General features: G+C 39.6%; 1 protein-coding gene across 1 annotated transcript in view; it reads right to left on the bottom strand.

Moving 5' to 3' along the window:
- Positions 1–23551, bottom strand: part of LOC133611838 (transcription regulator protein BACH2-like) — a 49873-nt gene that overhangs the window by 8318 nt on the left and 18004 nt on the right. The window contains exons 2-3 of the mRNA XM_061968983.1: positions 11689–11971; positions 1778–3067 (exon numbers count right to left, since the gene is read on the bottom strand). Coding sequence (XP_061824967.1) covers positions 1778–3067; positions 11689–11955 — 1557 coding nt within the window. The 5' untranslated portion in view covers positions 11956–11971. The remainder of the gene's footprint in view (positions 1–1777; positions 3068–11688; positions 11972–23551) is intronic.

The following is a 23551-nucleotide window of genomic DNA, read 5'->3' as shown; positions in this document are numbered from 1 at the left end:
AAAATTCCCTTTACTTCAGAGTGTAAAGTAGGAATTACTTGATTCACATAAATTGATCATACAAATCCTAATAATACATCATTGTTATGATTATATCATTATCAGTGCGTTATTAGAAGCCTTTAAAAACTAATCGAAGGTCTTTGAGTGCACCACAGTTATGGGCAATGAGATGCAAAAATGAAACCTATACATAACTTTCTCCTGTGTTGCCACAGATACTGTATATATATATTATAATTTTATCTTTGGTCTTCATCCTTATTCCAAAATATTGGCGCTCTGTGTGAATGCTCAAAGGTGAGCTTTGATGGCATCTGTGTTGAGTGAAGAGTTCCATGCTTGAAGGAACCATTTTCGATAAGAAGTGTATTAGGCAGTCTTAAAACATTCTTAATTTGATTCAAGCAACCTTATTATTGAACTTGTTTATATCAACATTTATCATGTTTAAAACCCCCCCACATATTTAAATGACATACAGTACAGTCCAAAAGTTTGGACACACCTTCTCATTCAATGCGTTTTCTTTATTTTCACGACTATTTACATTGTAGATTGTCAATGAAGGCATCAAAACTATGAATGAACACAATGAAAAAAAGGTGAAATAACTGAAAATATGTTTGTTATTCTAGTTCCTTCAAAATAGCCACCCTTTTCTCTGACTACTTTTTCGCACACTCTTGGCATTCTCTGGATGAGCTTCAAGAGATAGTCACCTGAAAGGGCTTTCACTTCACAGGTGTGCTTGAAGCTCATGGAGAGAATGCCAAGAGTGTGCAAAGCGGTAATCACAGCAAAGGGTGGCTATTTTGAAGAAACTAGAATATAAAACATGTTTTCAGTTATTTCACCTTTTTTTGTTAAGTACATAACTCCACATGTGTTCATTCATAGTTTTGATGATTTCAGTGACAATCTATAATGTAAATAGTCTTGAAAATAAAGAAAACGTATTCAATGAGGAGAAGGTGTGTCAAAACTTTTGGCTTGTATTGTAAAAAAATGTCAAACTTTACTTTGCTCTCTTAAACTCTTTGGATTTTGCCCTCAAAGTCCTCCTGTGACCAAGGAATTACTGCCTGAATTAGTTTTTCATAAGAAAATATTTTTTTAAATTCGAACATTCAAAAATGAGCTGATTATGATAACGACTGTCCAGTTGCGATATCTTGTTTTATTACACATTTCTGAATCTCAATGGCAGTTGCAAGTCCAAGACGTTAGATGGCACTACTGTGTAGTTTATGGTGTGGTGGCTCATCAGTTCAGTCTTTGCTGTCGAGTCTACCTAAAAAGTGTTAATGCTGTAAGTATTGTACTTATTACACACCAGCTGTTTGATTGCATCTTAGTTGTAGTTTTCATCAACAAATTTGGAGGTGTTGAAATCGCCATGTAAAATCGTAAATGCTAATCAGGAGCGTGTCAATAGCAAAGATAACGTATACTAGCATCAAGTTAAAGCCTTTTTGGAAAAGTGGAGCCTTACTTTATTTACGTTGGACCATATTTTTAGTCAATTACTTTGTTGACATTGAAAATGGATTTACCTGAACCGGTTCCCAGTAGGACCGCCGGGATTCAGTTGGTGCTAAAAAAGTTCAGGATTCAGTACCCACCCCTATCGGTATTGGCTGTTCTCGCTCATGGAAGATTGCTATTGGAATCGTCAGCATAAAACCCTGATTGGAGCATCCCTAAATTGAATACATTATTTTATAATACCAAATGTATCCAATGGGTTTAGTAGTAGAGAATAAATGACACTAACCTCAGGTCCTGAGACTCTGGTCAGGCCACTTTCACTGTCTCCCTCTGAGAAAGACCCTGACTCATCGCTGGAGTTTTCCTCACTGGCACCAAATCCTTGCTCACTTTTGATCTTGGCACAACCCTGAGAAATAACAAGCTCCCGACAGCGGGTGTCCCTTTGCTCCACCATGCCAGCCAGGCAATGAGATAGTCCAGAGATGGAACCGGATTGCGGCGACAGGGACAAGTCAAACTGCTGCAGGCTGGACGACGGGCTGCCGCTCCCGCCGTCTTCCGGGTATGAAAACGAAGAATGCGAGCTGGAAGTTTGTGTTCTTGGCTCGGATGGTGCTGGGGAATGGTTGGATGCCTTCACAGGAGCGCGGCACGCACTGCCAGAAGAAAGTGTTGCTCCCTGCATGGCGCCTGAGACCTCATTCCCATAGTGGGCCATCATTGGTTGCTCGTTTGCTGCCGACGAGAAAATGACACTGCGTCTGTCAAGCTCCGCCTCATATTTGGACGAGGAGGCTTTAGGTGCCATGCTGGTCAGGGCTGTTGGTTCAACATCATTGACGTTTGCCATTATTTCCCTTTTGTCTTTCTGCCTGTCTTTAACGACTTCCCTGTAGTGGTTGAAGGACAGTCTATTGGTAAGCAGCTGCTCAATGGTCGTGCTCGGCATGCCGCTAAGATCCAGCCCTCCTCTTTGGAGGTAGGAATGCAGGCAGGAGGAGGAAGGTGAGCGTCTGCTTGGAGAATTTTCTTCTGCTACTGGAACCCCTTCTACCTCTAGTTCCATCTCCAGCACTTCTTCTGTACACAGTTCTGGGTTGTATCTACTCCGATCGTCCTGAAACACAGGTTCCTCTTTGATCGTGGAGGGGCTAAGAGGTGTTGGTGGGCTGCCAGAGGAATGGTTGGCCAAGATGGCGTCATCGTCATCATGAGTTTCACCGTTGTGCTGATACTGATAGTTCATATATTTCGGAAGGTCTGCGGGAAGCGGTTTGTCGGTTGCTACATGACTGCTATGCCGCCTGCTGTCCGTAGAATCGTCCGAGTATGATGCCTCGGAAAAGACAGCGTCATTGGCTGTGACGTCATCGCCGTATTCCACCTTGCCGTTACTGCTCAGTTGGCTGTCGTTCTGCAGCTGCGCTTGAAGAAAGCGGAAACATGAGTCTTCCAGGTTGTGAACACCCAGGAAGTCGGCACAGAGGATAACCTCGTGGATGTTCTCTCGGCTTAACACCAGCTTGGCTGTGTAGGCAAACTGGAGCAAAGGGGCAAAGCCCTTGGCGGTCACCTATAAGGGAAGCAGAGGCATTTATGAACACATTCGACTTAAATAAAAGCAGAAACATCCAAGAAAGTTTAAGTGGTCATCTTATGCAAAATCTTGCGCTACCTTGGGATCCCCGTAAGTGTCAATTAAAACCATGGAAGTGTTGAGGAGGACACTTAAAGGGCTTCACAGAGAACTAAGAAACCATCATTCAATCACTCCACATTCCCACTTGTGATGGTGGTAAGCCCCGTTTGTAACCACAGCTGCCCTAGGGTAGACCATCGGCAGTGTGGCTGACAATTTGTGCCTACGGCCCCTCCGAACACCACCATTCATTCACATTCATAGTGGCACTGGGAGCAAGGTGGGTGAAGTGTCCTGCCTAAAGTAAGACACAACCCCTGTGACTAGAATGGCGGAAGCTGGAATTGAACCTGGAACCCTCAAGTTGCTGGCACGACTCCTCTACCATCTGAGCCCCACCGCCCCATATCATTCAGTATGTTTGAGATTTTCCCCAATTTATGATGTCAGCGGATACCTCCATACATGGTAGAGGATTTCCCAAGAGACCTCGACTTACTTTTTGTTCCGCGACAATATACCTACTTAATTGAATTTCAGCCGGACATAAAGCACGGAGCAGGGCTAAGACACCCGCCTCGGTCTGATGGGCATTATGCAGAAGTATTTACCCTAAACTTGGCCTTGGCCGATAACAAATGTTGCATTGCACTATGTTTCATTATAGCTGTGTCCAGCATATTTGATTGCGACAAGTGAACAAATGCGACCTCAATGCATTTTAGCATACTGGTTAATGCTGATAGTGAGCTGGTGGCTAAAGTCCCTCCACAGTGCAAAGCCACCTCTAAGTTAGCAATCTTCGCCTCCATGGCGGCAAATAAAGTACGTTTCTTACACGTATTGTTATCACTGGAAGACGAGGAATAGCTAAATATGTTACACTGCACACTGTAGGAGGATATGCTAACCGCTAAGCTAAAGCTTTTGCATGTAAACAAAGGTGGGTTGATCGATTTAAATATCAACAGTAACAATACCAAGTATAGAGTCAGTATATGGTTGGTACTACAGTGGTTAGATCGATATTTTTTTTTATCATTTATAATTAGTTTTGTCGTTTTGGTGTGGTATGACCAATACTGACCCTGTACCTAATACCCACATTTGTAGTTCTGGCTCTGATGCCAGCTCCTTTGAATTTTTTCCCAGGATTGTGTTACCTTTGGTAATAAAAAGATTGAATGTGCTTCGATGGCTGTCATTTCTTCTTGTCAACAAATGGTGTATTGTTTGGATGGCAAAGTTTGTCACTTCAGTCATTGATTTGTTGTTCATTATTCCCATTGTGTATGTGTGTGTATGTTGTTGTCTGCTGTGTCACAGTGTGATGTTGCCTCTTCCCATTTGATATCAAGTTAATTTTAATGCGATGCTGCTTGATGCTTTCACTAGTAAAAGAGATATTTCCTGCATTGAACTTGCTGCACTTATGACGCTGACTTGTTGACATAAATAACACCACATCAAAAGTCACGTGCCACGTTACATCAAGCTATCGCTAACGGCGTTGTAACGGACCAAAAAGTAACTAATTAGATTACTCGTCACCAGAGGTGGGTAGTAACGCGCTACATTTACTCCGTTACATCTACTTGAGTAACTTTTGGGATAAATTGTACTTCTAAGAGTAGTTTTAATGCAACATACTTTTACTTGAGTATATTTATAGAGAAGAAACGCTACTTTTACTCCGCTCCATTTATCTACATTCAGCTCGCTACTCGCTTCTGATTTTTATCGATCTGTTAATGCACGCTTTGTTTGTTTTGGTTTGTCAGACAGACCTTCAAAGTAGGATTTATCGCATGCCTGCGTTTCACCAATCAAATGCAGTCACTGGTGACGTTTCACTCCGTTTCACCTAGGGATGTCCCGATCCGATATTTGGATCGGATCGGCCGCTGATATTTGCAAAAGGCATGGGAAAATGCCGATCCAGATCCAGTTTAAAAAAAACTCCTCTCCGTGTTTTCCAACGCACCTATTTAAATAGTACATTCCACTTTTCTGCTTCTCCCTAATTTCCATTCCACATTTTCCAGCACACCTTCAACACATCCACAGGTCTGTGGATTCTCACGCAGTTGCTTTTAGCTGCTGGCATTACACGACAGGCTCTTCTCACTCTTTTCTGTGTCTGTGCTTCTCACAGACAGCAAGCACACCTTCTTACACACGTCACATACTGTCACGTCATACGTCACATACTGTCACGTCATACGTCACATACGTATGTATACGTCCTCCCCGAGCAGAGAGGTAGCAGCATGGCTAACGTTAGCTGTGATGCTAGCGCAGCCGTGTGACCAACGTTCTCTCTAAGGTGCGCGCTTGTGCACTGTTTAAACGTCCTCTGCGCATATCAATTATATGCCACGCATAAAATCAAAAAAAAAAAAAAAGCGCATAACAATTTTCGACACACGGACACGACAGAGAAAACAGTTTTCGTCATCATTGTTCAAATATTATAACGTCTGTCGAGACGCTTATCTCCATTCGGTGCCACACGTCCACACCATCAAAATGCCGAGGCAAAAATTTCCAGATCAACACCGTATGAAAAAATTAGTGATTTTTTTAGTTGTGATTTCCTTCTCTGCATGAAAGTTTAAAAGTAGCATATATTAATGCAGTATGAAGAAGAATGTTTTAATGTAGACATGCAAGCCTTGAAAGAACATTTTGAAAATCAAGACTACATTTCCTGCAAATGGGTGCATTTCTACCCTATATTTTAACTTTAGATTTATTCTCATATCAAACTCTTTTGGCTGTCTTTTTGACACTTACATCCGGCGCCCCCCTCCACACCCTGGATTATAAATAATGTAAATAATTCAATGTGATTATCTTGTGTGATGACTGTATTATGATGATAGAATATATCTGATAGTATATATCTGTATCATGAATCAATTTAAGTGGACCCCGACTTAAACAAGTTGAAAAACGTATTCGGGTGTTACCATTTAGTGGTCAATTGTACGGAATATGTACTTCACTGTGCAACCTACTAATAAAAGTCTCAATCAATCAATCAAAACACGTAGAATCATCATACTGCTGTGATTATATGCATCAAGTGTTCATTCAAGGCTAAGGCAAAATATCGAGATATATATCGTGTATCGCAATATGGCCTTAAAATATCGCAATATTAAAAAAAGGCCATATCGCCCAGCCCTAGTTTCAATGATGCCATTTCTGTTTGTCATGTATAATTTTGTCTATTTTGTGTTTATCCTTGAATAAACAGGTCAGTTTCTTGTTACCAACCATTGTGTATTATTCAAACTCACCTAATTCAGCTGGCTAGTTGTTATCAAGAGTACTAAAACCCTTTTCAACATGATTCTGACAACTAAGTAGGCTAAATAACTTTAAACTTTAATACATGCTCGGATAGGCCATTATCGGTCAGTATCGGTATCGGTCAGTATCGGTATCGGATCGGAAGTGCAAAAACAATATCGGTATCGGATCGGAAGTGCAAAAACCTGGATTGGGACATCCCTAGTTTCACCAATCAAATGTAGTCACTGGTGACGTTTCACTCCGTTTCACCAAACAAACAGAGCCAGGCGGTCACATGATTAACTGTACATAAAGTTTCAGCGGCAAACAGCAACAACAATGGCAGAGACAACAACGAACGCAAACACCCTTGGCCTCACATAAAATCGATGTTCACGCTTCAGACAACCAAAAAAACAGTTATGTAATGCGTTGTCATATGTGTCTCCCCAAACAAGTGGACATTTCAGCTTACATGAACTCAACGTCAAATTTGAGGAAGCACATCGCGGTAAGTAACGTTAGTAGATATTTTGGCTGCATACAAACACCAATCAGAAGTGCACAGTGTGTTCTCAGGTGCAGCCCACACCTATCAGAATTTATGGTTTGCGTAAAGGCTAACTTGTTATTTTCCTTTGTAATCTCTGCCTACTGAGCCTATGGTGCTGTTAAGTTATTGTGGCTCAATTTGCCTTAATTTTTTATTTAATTTTAATGTGTTATTATTTAATATATATTATTGTTTTAGTTGCTTAAGAGATATTCCTGGCTCTGAATTTGTTCATTGCTATTTTTATGTTTTTGTGCATTATTTGTTGCCGTCATCATTAAACAAACAGGTTACTCATCAGTTACTCAGTACTTGAGTAGTTTTTTCACAACATACTTTTTACTTTTACTCAAGTAAATATTTGGGTGAATACTCCTACTTTTACTTGAGTAATAAAACTCTAAAGTAACAGTACTCTTACTTGAGTACAATTTCTGGCTACTCTACCCACCTCTAGTAAAAGTACAGCATTATTACGAAAACACTGAACATGTTACAACAGAAAGTCGCCAAATATGAACAGTAAATTTGCAAGATAATTAGTAACAGTTTTGATAAAATAATTGTTATCACAGGAGGCTGCATGCATTACAATGTAGATTTAAGCCCTATCGCCCATACCTATCGCTACATGTATGTGAAAGTCTGACCAAATGACATTTACACCACAAGGAAGAGTTTTAAATGTTGATTAAAAATCATAATAAAACTTCTTTAAGCTAATCAGGTCATGTGCTTTTACATGGTGTTGGTCATGAATATTAATATTCACCATTATAGCTAATGAGCGGCTGGTATCGTCATGTAATGCTCCAGATCTGTCATTGATTAATACATCACTGTGAGGAACAACATCACCAGGTACAAACTTTGAATTTTCTGCCTTTAGATCCGGAGCAAAACAGGACCAAATGAATCCCCCTTTGCTGATGTTTAGATCATCTGTGCTTTCAACAACACTGCAATTGTACTTAGCTCTTAGCTGTGACATAATAGATATGTAGCTACGTCTTGTGTGAGATAACACAATAGTGGATCTTTACCCAGGCTAGACAGCTGGTCCAAATGACTTTTTAAAAGCTTTGGTACAATGGAACCAATTGCCACCCCTATAGTTGCTGCTTTGGTCCCATTTTCAATAATAGTACAATAACGTGTTCCACTTTTCTGTACTCCTACTTTGACAATGTATTGTTTTTGAGAACCTTTATTCGGTCATTCATCTGTGAGATATGCTAGTAATTACTGTTCTGATTTATTCTATTACAGTTCTAATTTGACTTATTCAACAATATCTTAGCATTTATAGAGCATGATTTCTGTGATGAAATAGTTCAGTTCAGTTTATTTATTTACAAAGTAAAAGAGTGATGTCAGACAACAACGGTGGGTGCTTTCTTGCTTCAAATAAACTTTATGGATTATTATATTACCTACATTTTTCACTTTTTAGAGTGGATTCATTTTGCCCTGTGGATTAATGAATCGCTAGGGGGATGGTTGATAAAACGCGTTCGCGACTCGTCGTTAGTAAAGCGTGTTCACTTCAAACTGACACAGCGTGTGTGACTTTGAAGAACTTTTAAGGTGGAAATATTGTTGTGTTGCAGACTTTTGTGTGGTGTTGCTTCCTTATTTGTCATTATACCAAGCTGATTCTAATGTTCAGCAGCGGCAGCTGAACTGAATGTGACAGCGTGTCATAATTACGTTGGTCAGCTGGAACAAAAAATACAGATAGCAGTATCGTTAGTCCTAGAATCTTCATGGTCCTCATTAGGAACCGGTACCCAGAAATACTGGTACTAAGTATACATCCATAATCCTAACACGTTTAAGAGTGTTTGTGTTAGTATTATTGACTTACAATTGTCAGGCTTGTCACTGACAGTTTGGTTATGTTTTGGTTTTTCCTCTGTGTTTTGTGTTTTATTTCCTGTCAGCGCTCTTATTTTGGTACCAGTTCCTGCACGTCTCCATGAGCGCTCGTTTTCCTCACCTGTCCCTGATTGGCAGCCTGGCACACCTGGTGGCAATTGCCAATCAGGCTATTCATACCTGCCTCGCCCTCCAGTCAGTGCTGGAGGATTGTATGCTGTAGACCAGGGGTCACCAACATGGTGCCCGCGGGCACCAGGTCGCCCATAAGGACCAGATGAGTAGCCCGCTGGCCTGTTCTAAAAATAGCTCAAATAGCAGCACTTACCAGTGAGCTGCCTCTATTTTTTTAATGTTATTTATTTACTAGCAAGCTGGGCTCGCTTTGCTCGACATTTTTAATTCTAAGAGAGACAAAACTCAAACAGAATTTGAAAATCCAAGAAAATATTTTAAAGACTTGGTCTTCACTAACTGACAAAGAAACAGAAAACAGATTTGGTGTCCAGTTCAAAGTGTGACATGATTTATTTAAAAATTTGAGAGTTGACTTTTGTATTTTACATGAGTTATTATTTGTACAAATATGGTGCAAAGTAATTCATGATTTGTTAAAAAATGTTACTGGCTAGTAGAGATGCGCGGATAGGCAATTATTTCATCCGCAACCGCATCACAAAAGTCGTCAACCATCCGCATCCACCCGAATTAACATTTAATCAACACCGCACCCGCCCGCACCTGCCCGTTGTTATATATCTAATATAAACGATGCAAGGCATTAGTGAGGTTATAAAGCTTTTGCCTGTTAAAGAAAGGAGACTGATCCAATGCAGCAATCATCTGGGAGCCGCGCTGAGCGCACCTCCAAGCGCGTGGAGGTGCGATGTCCCTCGCACCCGCGGCGGCTCCACCCGGGCTCGCGCCCGAGGCTTCAGCGCGCACAGCGGCGGCCATCCTACTCGTCGCGGCCTAGCCCTCGCGGCTCTCGCTGCCGGCGATGGCCGGGTATGGGCCAGACGCTCCAGCGCCATCCATTTTCAGGGCTAGTTGATTCGGCAGGTGGGTTGTTACACACTCCTTAGCGGGTTCCGACTTCCATGGCCACCGTCCTGCTGTCTATATCAACCAACACCTTTTCTGGGGTCTGATGAGCGTCGGCATCGGGCGCCTTAACCCGGCGTTCGGTTCATCCCGCAGCGCCAGTTCTGCTTACCAAAAGTGGCCCACTCGGCTCACCAGGGTGAGCCCCACCCCTTTCGTGAGCGCACTGCGCGCGGAGTGACCCCTGTTACGTGCCCCCGGCAACGGGGGTGGCGGGCAGGTAAGCTGCGCGAGCAGAGCGCGCGGAGTGACCCCTGTTACGAGCCCCCGGCCACGGGTGGCGGGCAGGTAAGCTGCTTACCTGCTGCGCGTGACGCCGGCCGCGGCGAAGGCGGATGAGGCGGTGTGTCGGTGCGGTGGGCGCGGTGGTGACCCTGGACGTGCGTCGGGCCTTTCTCGCGGATCACCTCAGCTACGGCTCCCGGTGGGGCCCTCTCGGGGGAGGGGGCCTCGGTCCCGGACCCCGGCGAGGCGTCCCTTCTCCGCTCCGTAAAAGTGTCCATCTCTTTTTTTCTTCTTCTTCTGTTGTGGCATATGCAGCAGGTGCCTGCTCGTTTTTCGTATGTGGGTAACAACATTTAACTATGTATATATATTTCCGAATTGGTTTAACTGCCACCCGCCTGAATCTATTTAAAATCTAATTTTTTTTTATTTCAACCGCCCGACCTGACCCGCGGATAAAATCTAATTTTTTTTTATTTCAACCGCCCGACCAGCGGATAATCCGCGGACTCCGCGGTTGTGTCCGCAAACCGTGCATCTCTAGTGGCTAGCTAGTTAAAATGGGATATTGTGATTTCACAAGACTGTCTTAGAAGTGATCATTTGAAAATGTTCAATTTGAAAAATGTGCACTTAAAGAAAATATAAAAATAAAGTTGTTGCATATTGATATTTATTTGTTTCTATATATATTTATTGTGAGAAATCATTAAGATGATCAGTGTTCCCACAAAGATAAATATCATTAATTATTAATAATAACATAGAGTTAAAGGTAAATTGAGCAAATTGGCTATTTCTGGCAATTTATTTAAGTGTGTATCAAACTGGTAGCCCCTGCGATGAGGTGGCGACTTGTCCAGGGTGTACCCCGCCTTCCGCCCGATTGTAGCTGAGATAGGCTCCAGCGCCCCCCGCGACCCCAAAGGGAATAAGCGGTAGGAAATGGATGGATGGAAACTGGTAGCCCTTCGCATTAATCAGTACCCAAGAAGTAGCTCTTGGTTTCAAAAATGTTGGTGACCCCTGCTGTAGACTGTTTGCTGTCTCCAGTTTTCCTTGAATCCTGTATCCTGCTTTCCTGGTATCCTGTCTCCTGGTGTTTACCCTGCATTTTTGACATTAAAATCATGTTTTCCTGCATCAAGCCTGCCATCTCTGCATCTTGGGGTTCGTCAGCAGCACTTTCTGACAACAATTACTTTCCTCTGGCAGATTTGGTACAGCATGGCAACATAAACTAGCTGAATTTTGGTTGGATACAAACTAAAACTAAAAACAACAGCACTGGAAGGAGCATAATATGACATAAAAAGAATATGAAAAATGTTAGATATTTAGGGAAAGTAAATAAAAAAATAATTTTATCGTTAATTATGAACATGATTTCTGCTTATGTTAAACCAGCAGACGGCCCACCACTGCCTAGAATATAGACAGTAATGTGTTTCCCAGCGCACACACACACGAATGAATGAACTGATCGGGACTTTACCTTGTCAGGGAGATTAATGATGGGCTCTTGTTCACCTGGCGGCCCCTTGTGTCCCAGCAAGGCTTGGAGGAAGTAGCGGCTGCTCGCAGCGAGTACCGCTCTGTGGGCTCGCACCTCCCTGCCCTCCACCAGAACGGTGACATCACACAGGACGCCTTGTCGCCGCTGCTCCTCCAGGCTCAACAGTACGTTGGCACAGTGAACTTTGGATTCGTACACATACACCGGCACTGCTGCCTCACCGTCCTGTTCATCGCCAGCCGACATCCCTTTTTGTGGCCCTCTGAAAAAAAGGAAAGAAGCTTAGGATACAAAATTTAAACCAGTACTTGTAATAAATATAATAATAAATATAATAATAATAATAATAATAATAATAATATTAAGTAGAACATGTTGATGGGCCTGCTATCTGTGCCCTGGACCTCTGGCCGGGGGTCGCCGTGCTTTTAAGCTGGTACCGAATGTCTGAATCCATGAGTTGTAGGTGTACATGTGCAAAAAGAGCTACAGAGCTAGCCGAAAACAGTAGCATGTTTACATAAAAATGCTAACACTTGGCATGTGCGCTAACGATAGCATGATAACAATCAGCATGTTACATATACCAAGTTATATGACTCTAAGTTGTATGGCTGTGGGAATAGAAAAACAAGTGTAAAAATTAGATGAAAAACTTAGCATGCTTAAGTTAGCTTGCTAGCATGCTGTCGTTTGCATGCTAACAGTCAACAAGTGTCACATACCAAATGATATGACTCTAGCATAAACTGTTGCAAAACCAGCCCCAAAAATTAGCAAGCTAATGTAAGCATGCTAGCAAGCTAACAATACCATGCTAGCAGTTAGCTTGTGTCACATACCACATTATATGACTCTAAGGTGTAAGGCTGGAGAATTAGAGTAAAAAGTGTAAAATCCGCTAAAAAAGTTAGCACTTTAATGCTAGCATGCTAATATTAGCATGCTAACAGTAACAAGTGTCACATACCAGGTTAAATGACTGTAGGGTAACGGCTGCAACATTAGCAGAAAAAGCTCGCAAGTTAATGGTAGCATGCTAACGTTAACATGCTAACACTTACCATGTGTGCTAACGATAGCATGATAACAGTCAGCATGTTTCATATACCAAGTTATATGACTCTAAGGTGTATGGCTGTGGAAATAGATAAACAAGTGTACAATTTGATGAAACACTTAGCACGCTTAAGTTAGCTTGCTAGCATGCTGTCGTTTGCATGCTAACAGTTAACAAGTGTCACATACCAAATGATATGACTCTGGGATAAACTGTTGTAAAACCAGCCCCAAAAGTTAGCAAGTGCGGAAAGGATGCAGATATGATTAAATATTCCAATTCTGTCTTGATGGTCCTTCTTACTCAGCATATATGTCATCGAAAGAACTTGGGATTGACCAGTAACTTAGATTCCCTGGGAGGAAGAACTGGTCTGACGCAACACAAGCTAATGTAAGCATGCTAGCAAGCTAACAATACCATGCTAACAGTTAGCTTGTGTCACATACCACGTTATATGACTCTAAGGTGTAAGGCTGGGGAATTAGAGTAAAAAGTGTAAAATCCGCTAAAAAAGTAAGCACTTTATGCTAGCATGCTAACGTTAGCATGCCAACAGTAACAAGTGTCACATACCAGGTTAAATGACTGTAGGCTAAACGGTTGCAAAATTAGCTGAAAAAGCTCGCAATTTAATGGTAGCATGCTAACGTTAACATGCTAACGGTTAAAATGTGTCAAATACCAAGTTATATGACTGTAAGGTGTATGGCTGTGTAATTAGAGAAAAAAGTGTAAAGTTAGCTAAAAAGTTAACACTTTAATGCTAGCATGCTAACATTAGCAAGCTAACAGTAACAAGTGTCACATACCAGGTTAAATGACTGTAGGGTAAACGGTTGCAAAATTAGCGCAAAAAGCTAGCACGTTAATGCATACAGTTAGCATGTTTCAAATACCAAGTGATATGACTGTAAGGTGTATGGCTGCGGAATTAGACAAAAAAGCGTAAAATCAGCTAAAAAAATTAGCACTTTAATGCTAGCATGCTAAGGTTAGCATGCTAACAGTAAAAAGTGTCACATAGCAGGTTAAATGACTGTAGGGTAAACGGTTGCAAAATTAGCTGAAAAAGCTCGCAATTTAATGGTAGCATGTTAAAGTAAGCACGCTAACAGTTAACAAGTGTCACATACAAAGTTATATGACTCTACGGTAAACGGTTGCAAAATTAGCGCAAAAAGCTAACACGTTAATGCATAGTTAGCATGTTTCAAATACCAAGTGATATGACTGTAAGGTGTATGTATGGCTGCGGAATTAGACAAAAATGTGTAAAATTTCGCAAAAAATATTTGCCATTATAAAGATGTGTACCGGTACCCATTCAATTGGCCCATTTTCCCTATTAAATTGGTCCATTTTTTGTGAAATCGTGAATATGGTAACACAAAATGTTCCCAACTTATAATACGCCTATCGGCGCGACCGAGACCTTTATGACGGTATAACATATTTGGGGGTTCGTTGGCCGGTTCGTCACGCTCTTGTCATTTAAATACATCTCAAAGTTGTAAATTAAGTTGTGGACAATAATTAAAGATATTTGTACTACATGTACTGTAAATATTTGTATTACATGTAAGATATGGTAAATGGGTTATACTTGTATAGCGCTTTTCTACCTTAAGGGTACTCAAAGCGCTTTGACATTATTTCCACATTGACCCATTCACACACACACACACACACACATTCACACACTGAATGGCCAACCGAGCCATGCCGTAATGCATGTACTGAAAAAAACATGTTTGTATTATATGTGCAGTTAAATATGTGCGTTCCATGTAACATATTTGTATTACCGTACATGTAGGATAGTTGAATTACATATACTGTAAAAAAATATTTGTATTACAGTATTTTTCGAACTATCCTTAAAATTCTTTCATTTTCTTAAAAATCGACAGTGCGCCTTATAACCCGGTGCGCCTAATGTGCGGAATAATTCTGGTTGTGCTTACCGACCTCAAAGCTATTTTATTTGGTACATGGTATAATGATAAGTGTGACCAGTAGATGGCAGTCACACACAAGAGATACGTGTCGACTGCAATATGACACCAGTAAACAACAACAAAACTTTAAATGTTCCATTGAGAATATAGAACATTACACACGGCGCTCAAAAATCTGTGTAATAAATTTGTACAGTACAGTACATGTACTGTTACATATGTGTGTTCCAAGTAAAATATCTGTATTACCAGTACATGTAAGATATTTGTGTTACATATATTGTAAAATATGTGTATTACATGTAAGATATTTGTATTATATGTACTGAAAAATGTATTTTACATGTAAGATATTTGTATTAAATGCACTGTAAAATATCTGTTACATATAAGATATCTGTGTTACATGTACTGAAAAAATATGTGTATTACATGTAAGATATTTGTATTAAATATACTGTAAAATGTGTACTACATGTAAGATATTTGTATTAAATATACTGTAAAATGTGTATTACATGTACAATATCTGTATTAAATGTACTGTAAAATATGTGTATTAAATGTAAAATATTTGTTTTACATGTACTGTGAAAAATATGTGTATAACATGTAAATAGTTGTATTACATGTAAGATATTTATTTTACATGTACAGTGGAATATATGTATTACATGTAAAATATTTGTATTATACGTAATGTAAAATATGTGTATTACATGTAAGATATTTGTATTACATGCACTGTAAAATATGTGTATTACATGTAAGATATTTGTTTTACATGTACAATGGAATATATGTATTGCATGTAAAATATTTGTATTATACGTAATGTAAAATATGTGTATTACATGTAAGATATTTGTTTTACATGTACAGTGGAATATATGTATTGCATGTAAAATATTTGTATTATACGTAATGTAAAATATGTGTATCATATGTAAGATTTTTGTATTACATTTACTGTAAAATATGTGTATTACATGTAAGATATTTGTTTTACATGTACAGTGGAATATATGTATTGCATGTAAAATATTTGTATTATACGTACCGGTAATGTAAAATATGTGTATTATATGTAAGATTTTTGTATTACATTTACTGTAAAATATGTGTATTACATGTAAGATATTTGTATTACATGTACTGTAAAATATGTGTATTAAATGTAAGATATTTGTTTTACATGTACAGTGGAATATATGTATTGCATGTAAAATATTTGTATTATACGTAATGTAAAATATGTGTATTATATGTAAGAGTTTTGTATTACATGTACTGTAAAATATGTGTATTACATGTAAGATTTTTGTATTACATGTACTGTAAAATATGTACATTACATGTAAAATATTTGTTGTATACGTAATGTAAAATATGTGTATTATATGTAAGATTGTTGTATTACATGCACTGTAAAATATGTGTATTACATGTAAGATATTTGTTTTACATGTACAGTTGAATATATGTATTGCATGTAAAATATATGCATTATACATAATGTAAAATATGTGTATTATATGTAAGATTTTTGTATTACATGTACTGTAAAATATGTACATTACATGTAAAATATTTGTATTACACGTAATGTAAAATATGTGTATTATATGTAAGATTGTTATATTACATATACTGTAACATATGTGTATTACATGTAAGATATTTGTATTAAATGTAAGATATTTGTGTTACATGTACTGTAAAATATGTGTATTAGATGTACTGTGAAAAATATTTGTATTACATGTAAATTATTGTATTACATGTAAGATATTTGTTTTACATGTACAGTGGAATATATGTATTACATGTAAAATAATTGTATTATACGTAATGTAAAATATGTGTATTACATGTAAGATATTTGTATTATACGTAATGTAAAATATGTGTATTACATGTAAGATATTTGTACTAAATGTAAGATATTTGTGTTACATATACTGTAAAATATGTGTATTACATGTAAGATATTTGTATTATATGTACTGAAAAATGTATTTTATGTGTACAATATTTACATGTACTGTAAAATGTGTATTACATGTAGGTCATTTGCATTATGTGCACTGTTCAAAATGTGTATTACATTGAATTATATTAATATAGTGCTTTTTCTCCTGGCGGAAGCGGGAATCAAACCTGGAACCCTCAAGTTGACGCCACGGCCACTCTAACAACTGAGCCACGCCGCCCCATAACATGTAAGCTATCAGCATTAAATGTACTGTGAGTAAGTGAATTATCTGTAAAATGTGTATTACATGTAACATATTGGTATTACATGTACTGTAAAATGTTTATTACTGTAAGATATTTGTACTACATTACACGGTTAAATATGAGTTAAATTATGTAACAGTAGTTTTATCATCCTAACCGGCTAATGCTTGAAGCAAACAACCGACGTTATCGTTTGTGTCATGATCCGCACCAGCGCAAAACAAAGACGCGGCGCCCCTCATTGGCGAGTAATTCCACGCTGTGCAGTTCGCTGCGTCCGCGAGTGCAAACAGTTGATATCGATAAACATGACGGATGTTTTATAGTCAGTGCAGCACAAAGACACTCGTCTTGTAACATCAATGTAACGCAGCCATCCGCATTGATCCATCCCAACGCTTTTCTTGTGTTTCCTTTCCCTGCTGCTGCACATAAAGAGCCATGCAGACTGCTGACCGCGCAGTCTGTCAGTCTCATTCCACCCTTGGATGTGTGTGTGTGTGTGTGTGTGTTAGCGGGTAGTAAAGGGGCAGCGTTCTGCTGATTCATGGCTTTCGAATAGGCTCCTGAAATGTACTACACTGCCTTTACACCCTGTGGCCAACCAACTGAAAATAATACCCTTGAGGATTATTTCACCCCCAGACCATATCTTCATCAGATATCACACCTAAATTATTATTCGCATCTGACCGCATCAAGCCAAGCACGTTCTAACGTCAATTAGAACCTTGAAAGAGCAAATTTGGTAAGAAATGCTAACAGTTAGCACGCTTGCCAGATAGCGCCAGGTAACAAAGGTAATAACTTGCATAATTTTTTTAACACATTTTCTTACTTCAATAACTGCGGCTTATAGTCCGATGCGGCTAATGTGTGTCAAATATTTTTTCTGATACGGACGGCGTGGCGCGGGTTGGGAGAGTGGCCGTGCCAGCAACCTGAGGGTTCCTGGTTCAATCCCCACCTTCTACCATCCTAGTCACGTCCGTTGTGTCCTTGAGCAAAACACTTCACCCTTGCTCCTGATGGGTCGTGGTTAGCGCCTTGCATGGCAGCTCCCGCCATCAGTGTGTGAATGTGTGTGTGAATGGGTGAATGTGGAAATAGTGTCAAAGCGCTTTGAGTACCTTGGAGGTAGAAAAGCGGTATACAAGTATAACCCATTTACCATTTACCGTTCTTCTAATATTTGGTGGGTGCGTCTTAAATACTGGGATGCTCCTGGCATTGGGGTCAAACCGGTCTTCGATGAGGGCCATATTGCAGTTGTAGCTGCTCTTAGAGGGCCGCTTTTTACAGTGAATAATTTATGAATATAAATGTATAAGGATTCATTCAGCTCCTGATTAGGGATGATGTTCGAAATCGATTCTCCCGGTTGTTCGATAAGAAAAGAACCGATTCCATGGACTCGAATCCCTTTATCGAGGCCACTATAGTAAAGAAAAAGAGTTGGTTCTTTATTCGAATCCCTGAAACGAATCCCTTCCCACGTTCAGGAAATGCCCTGAGGGACCTGCAATGTTATGCCCATTTGATTGTAGACTCTTACTGACACCTTGTGGCGATATGACAATACTACGCGTCATTAGTTTGGGCACTTCCGGGTTGAGACAATTGAGAAGTAGACAAGTTGTGTTAGCTCTTACAAGCCTTGGAAAAGATACGTCTGTAAGTAAACTGTTTAACTTGTTTATGTAACTCAATATTAAGGTGGAAAGTGTTTAAGTTTGATACTAATATGTTTATTGAAAAAAGATTTTTGTGCACTGTTTCAATGGATGTTTTAAGGACTTAAAATGGCTGCCAGTCGTGTATTTCCACCATCGAAATAGTTTCAACACAGAAGTATTTGTTTTATGATAGTACTGTATATTTGTGTGAAGCTAATATTTACATATTGTGTATTACATTTCAGTATGTTTATTGAATCACATAGCTTATACATTTGTCATTGTGTGTATTTCAGTTTAAAAAAAAAAAATAACAGTCCAGTGAAAGACAAAAGCAAAGACAGGAAAAGACAAAGCAAGATCAACAACAATAAAGAGCCTAAATGGATTAATCTGCTTTGGATTGTTTGTTAGCTGTCTGCCAAGCTGTATAACCTCTACACGTATAGTGAGGGCAGAACAGGCAATATGCAATTATTGTCAGGCTTCGCTCTCATGTAAGGGGGAAATAATTGTTGACTGATGACTGTGGTCTTCTTAGTGTCAGTGTGTGTAGTTAGTATGTTCCAATAGCAGCAGAAGTGCACTTTTTGGAGAGCTGTATTATTTTCAGTTTTGTGCCAAGGGACTGATTTTATTTAACACTATATTATTATTTATAGACCTATAGTGATCACAGAGACAGGTTGTTTTTGTGTTACTGTATATATTTGTTTTTCTGAAAAATCCTACTTAATATACTTTGAGTAACAAGAGTCAATATATATATATATATATATTTTTTAGGGGGGTAACAGTCAATATTTATTTATTTTTTTCATTTTATTTTTTTCTTGTAAAATAAAAGTGAGCTTTTGTTAAACCAAATATTGTGTTTTTTTCCATATACAACAACCTATCTGGATTCGATAAGAGAATCGATAAGGAATCGGTTCGATAAGAGGATTCGATAATGGGCTCGAACTCGATAATTTCTTATCAAACATCATCCTTACTCCTGATATTATAATACAGTTACCTATGCATTTGATTATTATATAGTTTTTACAGAAACAGCAGAACACTGGCAGCTCAGTCGCCAAACTTTTACAGGGATATCTATGGTAACTTTAATAGCATTTTACTGTAATGACTATAGTTTTTTTTACAGTAAAACTCTGAGGTGTCAGTTTTTTTTACTGTAAAATGTATTATCATTTGTACAATTTGCTGGATAACTTGCTTTGAAATTATAGGTCAAGCAACTGTTTATTATTATTATTATTATTATATTTTAACTAACAAAAAGTTTGATGGTATTATATTTGTTGCATTATTAGATAATATTAAAGCTTAAAAGCTATTGCATGCAATACATGTATTTTTTCCTGTCAAAATGCAAAGAACGAATACATTGGGCAAGAAAAGATTTAGTAATTTATTGAAGCATATTGTTTCAAGGCTTTTGCAAGCCACGTTAAATGAAGGGGAGGGCCAGATCTGATCTTGAGTTTCACAATCATACAAACCCCAAAACCAGTGAAGTTAGCACCTTGTGTAAATTGTAAATAAAAACAGAATACAATGATTTGTAAATCCTTTTCAACCTATATTCAGTTGAATAGACTGCAAAGACAAGATATTTAACGTTCAAGCTGCAAAACAAATATTTACAAATATTAGCTCATTTGCAATTTCATGCCTGCAACATGTTTCAAAAAAAGCTGGCACAAATGGCAAAAAAGACTGATAAAGTTGAGGAATGCTCATTAAACACTTATTTGGAACATCCTACAGGTGAACAGGCTAATTGGGGACAGGTGGGTGCCATGATTGGGTATAAAAGCAGCTTCCATGAAATACTCAGTCATTCACAAACAAGGATGGGGCGAGGGTCACCACTTTGTGAACAAATGTGTGAGCAAATTGCCGAACAGTTTAAGAACAACATTTCTCAACTAGCTATAGCAAGGAATTCAGGGATTTCACCATCTCAGGTCTGTAATACCATCAAAGGGTTCAGAGAATCTGGGGAAATCACTGCACGTTAACATTGAATGCCCGTGACCTTGGATCCCTCAGGCGGTACTACATCAGAAAGCGACATCAGTGTGTAAAGGATATCACCACATGGGCTCAGGAACACTTCAGAAAACCACTGTCAGTAACTACAGTTGGTCGCGGCATCTGTAAGTGAAAGTTAAAACGCTACTAAGCAAAGCGAAAGCCATTTATCAACAACACCCAGTAACGCCGCCGGCTTCGCTGGGCCCGAGCTCATCTAAGATAGACTGATGCAAGGTGGAAAAGTGTTCTGTGGTCTGACGAGTCCACATTTCAAATTGTTTTCGGAAACTGTGGACGTCGTGTCCTCCGGAACAAAGAGGAAAAGAACCATCCGGATTGTTATAGGTGCAAAGTTCAAAAGACAGCATCTGTGATGGTATGGGGGTGTATAAGTGCCCAAGGCATGGGTAACTTACACATCTGTGAAGGCACCATTAATGCTGAAAGGTCCATACAGGTTTTGGAGCAACTTATGTTGCCATCCAAGCAACGTCTTTTTCATGGATGCCCCTGCTTATTTCAGCAAGACAATGCCAAGCCACGTGTTACAACAGCGTGGCTTCATAGTAAAAGAGTGCGGGTACTAGACTGGCCTGCCTGTAGTCCAGACCTGTCTCCCATTGAAAATGTGTGGCGCATTATGAAGCCTAAAATACCACAACGGAGACCCCCGGACTGTTGAACAACTTAAGCTGTACATCAAGCAAGAATGGGAAAGAATTCCACCTGAAAAGCTTCAAAAATTGGTCTCCTCAGTTCCCAAACGTTTACTGAGTGTTGTTAAAAGGAAAGGCCATGTAACACAAGTGGTAAAAATGCCCCTGTGCCAACCTTTTTGCAACGTGTTGCTGCCATTAAATTCTAAGTTAATGATTATTTGCCAAAAAAATTAAGTTTCTGAGTTCGAACATTAAATTTTGTCTTTGCAGTCCATTCAATTGAATATAAGTTGAAAAGGATTTGCAAATCATTGTATTCTGTTTTTATTTACCATTTACACAATGTGCCAACTTTACTGGTTTTGTAGTATGACTTCAAATAATGTGGTGGACCACATAAACTGATGTGACGGGCCACATTAAATGAGGTGGAGGGCCAGATCGGCCCCTGGACCTTGAGTTTGACAAATGTGCTGTAGACCTTTAGTTAGTGTTGCAAATATGCACATAAATATGACTCCTTTAAATGATTTGGTGGACCACATTAAATGATGTGGCAAACGACATAAAATGATGTGACGGGCCTTGAGTTTGACACCTGTGCTCTATGCGAAACAAAAGCAGGCCTCGAAACATTGCAACTTTTGCCGCAACTGCCTGGAATTTAGGCACTTTAGGCCGCAAAACAGACTTATCTAGTTGGTCTGGTTGTCACGGCAGGTGTCATTAGTGTGAAATACTGTGTGTGTGCATGTTTGTGTTACTACCACGTTTGGAAAGGCTATCATTTAACAGGCCGAGATTTCGACGAAAGCAGAGCAGTAGGAACTCCCTCCGGGTCGTGCCAGTATTCCCTTTGGTGGCGGCTGTCCGTCACTAATTTGGCCTGCTGGTCTCCCGGCAGCCTATCATTCAACCTCGGAGACGTGGACAAACGTGCCAACGTGGCCGCAAAGGCACACAAAATGTATTTATCACAGGAACACCCATCAGCAGACGACAGGACACAAATATGAATGAATGAATAAACACTAATAACTCACCCAGCGTGTGGGTGAGGGGGTGTAGTTGGGTGTTCTGGTTTTTTACATGTCCTACTTTCCTGCATCTCATCTGGCCTGATTATGTCTTATTCTCATGATATATTTGCCATGTTTTATTCAGTGCTGGTGCTCAACATGTGGATGAAGGAATGCACGGGTGTGACGCATGGCGGTAAACATGTGAGCGAGTGAATGAATGCATGCACTCTTGTGTGCGAGAGTACATTTTAGGATGAATCAAGAATCATAAATAAGGAATCAAGACTTTTTTTTTTTTTTTTTAGCACTACTTAGGTAGCATGACCTAGTTGGGAAAAGAAATCCAAAGAGAGAATATCCACGAGGGCTGCAGCTATCCATTATTTTAGTGACGAGTAGTCGAGGCAAGTTTATTTATAGAGCACAGTGTGTCATTTAAAGTGCTTTACGGATGCGTAAAATTACAAGATGTTCGGGCTAGGCGATAAAACGATATCGATATATACTGCATGGACCAGTGATTCTCAAACTGTGGTGGGCAGGGCTCGCATTTAACCGCGGCAACCGCCGTAATGCCCTAAAAAAATTGACCAGCGTCTGTGGCAACAACATGCCGTGACCGCCCTTGACTTTTTACTTGTTAATGGATTAGGGATGTAACAATAAACGGTATAATGATAATTCATGATAAAATTCCAGACGGTTAGTAATACCGTCTATTTTTTTAATTACAGTTGATGGCTTTTGAACTTTGCGCCGATAACAATCCAGATGTTTTTTTCCCCCTTTGGTCTGGAGGACACGACGTCCACAGTTTCCAAAAACAATTTGAAATGTGGACTCGTCAGACCATAGAACACTTTTCCACTTTGCATCAGTCCGTCTGAGATGAGCTCGCGCCCAGCGAAGCCGGCGGCGTTTCTGGGTGTTGTTGATAAATGGCTTCAGCTTGCTGACCCGTCTCCGCTCGGTATGGTGTCCTGCTGGCCCCACTATGGACTGGACTCTTACTATTATGTTGGATCCACTATGGACTGGACTCTCACAATATTATGTCAGACCCACTCGACATCCATTGCATTCGGTCTCCCCTAGAGGGGGGGGGGGGTTACCCACATATGCGGTCCTCTCCAAGGTTTCTCATAGTCATTCACATCGACGTCCCACTGGGGTGAGT

This window comes from Nerophis lumbriciformis, linkage group LG08 (genome assembly GCF_033978685.3).
Source record: "Nerophis lumbriciformis linkage group LG08, RoL_Nlum_v2.1, whole genome shotgun sequence".
NCBI lineage: Eukaryota > Metazoa > Chordata > Actinopteri > Syngnathiformes > Syngnathidae > Nerophis > Nerophis lumbriciformis.
The sequence above is the reverse complement of the archived record's forward strand: the minus strand, read 5'-3'. Positions and strand labels throughout refer to the sequence as shown.